Source organism: Rhagoletis zephyria, unplaced genomic scaffold (genome assembly GCF_001687245.7).
Source record: "Rhagoletis zephyria isolate East Lansing unplaced genomic scaffold, Rhagoletis_zephyria_1.1 Rzeph_scaffold_01328, whole genome shotgun sequence".
NCBI classification, from domain to species: Eukaryota; Metazoa; Arthropoda; class Insecta; order Diptera; family Tephritidae; genus Rhagoletis; species Rhagoletis zephyria.
The window spans coordinates 31,144-36,776 of record NW_016158412.1 but is presented as its reverse complement, the minus strand read 5'-3'; the positions used below and the strand labels follow the sequence as shown (position 1 = coordinate 36,776).

At 33.9% G+C, this 5,633-nt stretch overlaps 1 protein-coding gene across 1 annotated transcript; it reads right to left on the bottom strand.

Annotated features, from left to right (window-relative positions):
* Positions 1-2,240: 2,240 nt before the first annotated feature.
* On the bottom strand, positions 2,241-3,392 carry LOC108363648 (uncharacterized). The gene has a single exon (XM_017617075.1). It carries the CDS (start codon positions 3,390-3,392, stop codon positions 2,241-2,243), a length of 1,152 nt encoding a protein of 383 aa, XP_017472564.1.
* Positions 3,393-5,633: the final 2,241 nt, after the last annotated feature.

Here is a 5,633-nt window from a genome sequence, read left to right as displayed (position 1 = left end):
TCATTCTTGTTACCATATAGTGTTTTGTGTTGGGCAATTTTTGCTCTTCAAATTAAGAAAATTATGTCGAGCAGAAATAAAACTACTCAAAAACGCGAATATGTGGTAGATTTCTGACCTTGAGTGGTAGATGCTCAATAAAGTGGCAGATCTACCACAATGTGGTAGAAGTCCGATCACTGGTGCGAATACATGCGAGAGCGTAACAAAGTGAACTCAAAATCATGCAAACCCCAGTAGCGAAAATGGTCACTGGTGACTAGGAATGTTCAATATTTAAGAAAATATCGATATCATGAATCGATTTAATTCATTGCAAGTAAAATCGATATGGCGATATATCGGGCTGAACAATATCGATATCGGAAAAATCGATGTTAAAAATCCTACTCTCAATTGAATAGAATAATAAATCTGCCTGTCAACTCACCTAATTGTGTTATTTCCATCTTGTATATTTACTGAGGATTAAAACGGCATGCCGGTCGACTCAAGCGGTTTGTCAAACTTAAGAGCTAAATAAATCACACAAGCTGCTGATTAAACCTACTTTAGTATTTTCCCATATACTTTTTTGTAGATCAAAAAAAAATTTAAACTTAAATATCGATATTGCGGGTTAAGTATCGATATCTTTGATATATCGACGTTCGAATATCGATTCAAAAAATCGATTATCGTGTCATGAAATATCGATATTCAGAATAATCGATACGATATCGAACATTCCTACTGGTGACATCGTAACTAATGAGGATTTGGTGACATCGTCCTAAGCGACATATAGCTGACAATGACAGTGGTGACAATGTCATGCAGGTGTACTCCTATCAAAGACTTATAACAGACAATGTCTTTCAGCGGCAACTTATAAAAAGTTCATTGCAGGACATTGTCGCTTGAATATCATCAATGATCACTGCATGACAAAGTCATGCAGATGCCATCAACGACTAAATGACCATTTGTATAAAAAAGTCATGAACAACTTCCATATAAACGGAGCCCAAAGTCATTGAAGACTTGATATGGCCGTACAAGACACTTAAGTGACTAATTCATGACATTCCCCTGTAGTCAAATGTACTAGTTGTAAACTCCCTCACAACTAGTATGAACCGCATGCCCAACTAGTCTGCCAACTATCGTTTTCCCTGCAAACCATTTTTTCAGAGTATTCTGCATTGTAAAGAAATTTTAAAGAATTCGTTAAGATTTAATTCGATTTTTTGCCGAATTTCCTAAAATGAAATAAATTACGCACACTTCCATTCTTTTACGAAATTTCGGAAGAAAATCTGTGAAGCAACGAAAATAATGGTGCTATGTGAAGAATATCTTTCAGAATTTTTCCAGAATTTTCTTTATTTTTCGTACAGAAATTTCTTTACAAGTTCGTGTCAACCACTTCATATAAGTTTCTTTGAAAATTCGTAAAAAAATCGTTACAGAAATGAGATACCTCTAACGATTTCCTTAAGATTTCGGGAACTTTGGTTTGCAGGGTTTCCATGCAATCAACTGGTATTTTTAACATCGGGATGTCCTAAGAAATGGCAATTGTCAGATTTCGGTCAGAAATATACCAGTTTAATACTAGTTCAAAATAGACAGAAAAATACTGGTCCAATTATGGACCAAAACCACTACTTTGGAAGTCAAAAAATAAAATGAATTCATGAATATACAATAAAAAACCTTTGATTAATACACTACACATTTTTATTTAGCAGCCTTAGATTTGCCAATAATTAGTGTTACATTTTTAGAGTGTTCACCAAATGGAAAAATAAATACATAAATATTTCTAACTTTCGGTCATAAATTTAAATGCATATTCCATTAAATGACGTTAAAAGTAAAATCTTCCAAGTACAATAGATACTATATTTTTATCATTTTTAATAATAAAACGAAACTTTAGTTCATTTTTGAGTGAACTGAAATAAAAAGTTTTCATTAAAATAAATTAAATTCATTAACTTTGCACATTTCAGTCCTTTCTTTTTAAATGTTTTTATAAATTTGGATAAGAATAAAATAAATAAATAATTCCTTCAGTTATTAAATAATCTTAATTTGTGTCTATAGTTTGGCTTGTTGATTGATAATTGAAATTAATCAAATAATTATATTAATCGTGTATTAAAAAAAGTAAAAAATAATTGAAAATGATCAAAAATAACAAAATAATCATGTAATTAAAATTAATGAATTAACTAATAATTTTTAATCAATTATTAGATACCGGTTGTGCGAAATCCAATAATTGCGATTTCCCCACTCTGAACTCGCAAATAGGCCTTTCCATATAGCTCTGCCATATCGAAGTGTGTCAAAACTCTGCCGTTCGAACGCATCCAAACACGTATGTCTTCCGAAAGATAACTCTTAAGAGGTCCCATGAAAGATTTATCTAGCGGCTGTATTTTGTGACTGGAGTGTGGAGGGATGGATACGATAGATACGTGATTTTCCCTAGCCAAATCAACAAGCTCAATATTTCTTGTATGACTCGAATGACCATCCAAGACGAGCAATACTGGCGAAGCAGCTGATGGTTTTACGTGTTTTAGGAAGTGCCGAAACCAGATTGTAAAAATGTATGTTTGAACCCAACCGGATTGATGACATTCGTATATTGATACTGGCGGCGCTCCTTTTAACAACAAATCTGAGCGTTTCTTGCGTGGAAATATAAATAGTGGTGGAACAAATATTCCACCTGCACTCATACAAACAATAGTTGTGATCGTAGATCCCCTCTCAGCAGAAGTAAGGCTACCAATCTGCCTTTTACCTTTCCTTGCCAATACTTGGGGTAATTTTGATGGAACGACACTTATGCCTGTTTCATCAACGTTAAAAACATTGTTGGCTGAATAATTAAAATTGTCCATTTCCTTTTCAAGGATATCGAAAAAGGTATTCACATTATCTTTTGTGAAACCTCGTGCTCTTGCCAATGAAGTTCCCGTTGGAGAGCGGAACGCTAAATTTGGGTTCCTCTTTAAAAACAAGCGCAGCCAATCCTTACCCGCAAGCTGATTTTCTTTTGAAAATGGGTGCATAATATTATTTTTTTCAGCTAGTTGATAGGCTAAGTACTTAACATCCATTCTGCTTAGACCAAATAATTTCGATTCCATCGTCAAAACGTAATCCACCAACATCTTTTCAAAATTTTCGGGAAAAACTGGTTTGCACCCTAATTTAGTGTTTACGACCTTTTCGATTTCGGTGTCTTTCTTTAACGCTAGCCTTATTAAAGTTGACTTCGGAACATTGTACATCTTAGCTGCTTTTAGATAGCCGCAGGTATTAGATCGCACCGCTGTGATCGCCTTTTTCATGTCCTCGGGATTCCAATTTTTGCGCTTACCAGGAGCCATATTCTACATTAATAAGATCTTAATGAACTTAAAGGTAATCGAGCTAAAAGAGCAAGAATTGTTCTGCGGGTAATATGGACCACTAGTCCATATTAGCCTCTATCGTGGTAGTCCATATTACCCTCAATATGTGCTGGCGATATAACAGAGTTTAATTCCAATCTTAACTATATTTATTAAACTATAACCATTTAAAATTAGCAACAAGTATTTATTTAACACATTTTATTTGTCAATTTATTCATTGCATAATAAATTTTAAATAAAAACGCCAAATTCTTTTACGCACATATAATTATCAGCAACCACTAATTTACAAAAATCACTATTGCCCGAATATCCGCACTTACTGAACGACAAATTCAAACTGAAGAAGCTTGTGGGAATAGACGAAGAAATCGAACGACAATAACGGAGGATTCAACTACTGAAATTCAAGATAACTAGGTGGTCCATATTACCCATGTAGTCCATATTACCCACCTTTACACTAATCATTAAAAAGGTACTAATATCGGTATTTAATCATTAAACGGTTATCCAAAAAACATGCTTTAATTAATGATCATTATGAATATTAATCATTATTTAACAGGTATGGTAAAATTGCGAGTACGTACTCGCTTTAACGGTTTACAATATACCCCAATAAAAGTTACAATATTTTGTGTACTCTATTGTATTAAACTGCCGAAGTCAAATAAAACAGGACATGAATAAATCGTTTTGTACTTGGTACAAGTCTGGTCATTTTCGAACTAGTTCGGTTTCAGTCAGGAAATTCTAGTTGTAAACTAGTATTTTTCCTGACTAGTTTGGGGTTTCACTGCAGGGTCGCTACGGGGACGTAATTGGCACACTAACACAATCACACTTTCAGTTGGTGTTTACTTGTGGTAGTGATCACATCTGCTCATATACACTCCTCGTCATTTGAATTGCACACCCTTTCAATCCTTAGTATTTACAGTTTTCCTTTTGCTTATTTAATATCAATTTTTTGTAAAAATATAGCATATTCTACGGGTAAATGCAATTTAAAATTTTTTTACAAATCAAAACTTAAAAGAAAATTTCTTTTCCATTTCTTGGACAGCATTTAATATGATTTTTTCGTTTTTTCTTGAGAGCTGGAAACAGTTCTTAACAAAGGTCAACACAGGAGTGTGCCATCCTAAGGACCTGCAGTGAATAAGTTAATAATATTTTTAGAAAAATTTGGGATATGCAGTTTTGTAGCCCATTCAATTATAGTGTAATAAAGTGCAAGTTTCAAGACACTCTAAAATAGCACTGATTTTTGAAATTTTTTTATTATTTATTGACGGTGCTGCGCATTTTATTCCATATAAAAATTTTGTCGAGCATACTTTGTATCATCACCATAAAAATTGTCAAAAATCACCGCTATTTTACAGACACTTGAAACTTGCACTTTATTGTACCCATTTGTTGAAATTTTTTTAACTCTGTATAAAGTTTTGAAATCGGATGAAATGAATATTTAATAAACAAAATTAAAAATGTAAATACTAAGGATTAAAAGGTAGAGCTATTCAAATGACGAGGAGTGTATGTGGCGTACGTTTGGGACAGTGGGCCCTTTTACTCCAGAATGCGTGTGGAGTGGCTCTCATTGGTATTGGTGTATTAGTAAGATTCGTTGCCCCCTTCATGTTTGCCCATGATTTTCCCCTGATCTAGCCCGCGAAATGGGCTCGCTTGCCCGTACGGGCAAAAAAGCCCATACCGGCAAAAGTGCCCATGTCTGGTTTAGATTAATCATTAGGAATATTTTTAGAGGTTTTTGAATAGGGTTTCACCTGTTTAAAAAATTTAATCAATTGTTGGCGTTTTGACGCCATGCGGGTTCTCTACTGCATATAATAAAATACGTTGTGTATAAATATTCTTTCCGTGAAAATGTTATTTTGATCTAAATTTATTATGGTTTATGCAATTCCGTTTTTGTATGCATTACAAGAGAGCATCAACTAAGTTTTCCTCTGCAATTGAACGAGATTGTAAGTGTAAAGATGATTTGAAAAAAAAACGAGAGTTTGACTAAACCTTTGGCTCAGCAATTATGGCAGCCCTACTCTTAATAATATCACTTTTGGCCGCCCAAATTGTCTAACCCCCCTATTCTTACAAAAAAAAAACACAATAGTGATGCGCTGAGTTTTGTGACTTTGTTAGAATAGGGGGTAAATCTGTGTCTGCGTGGCGGAGGTGACGTTT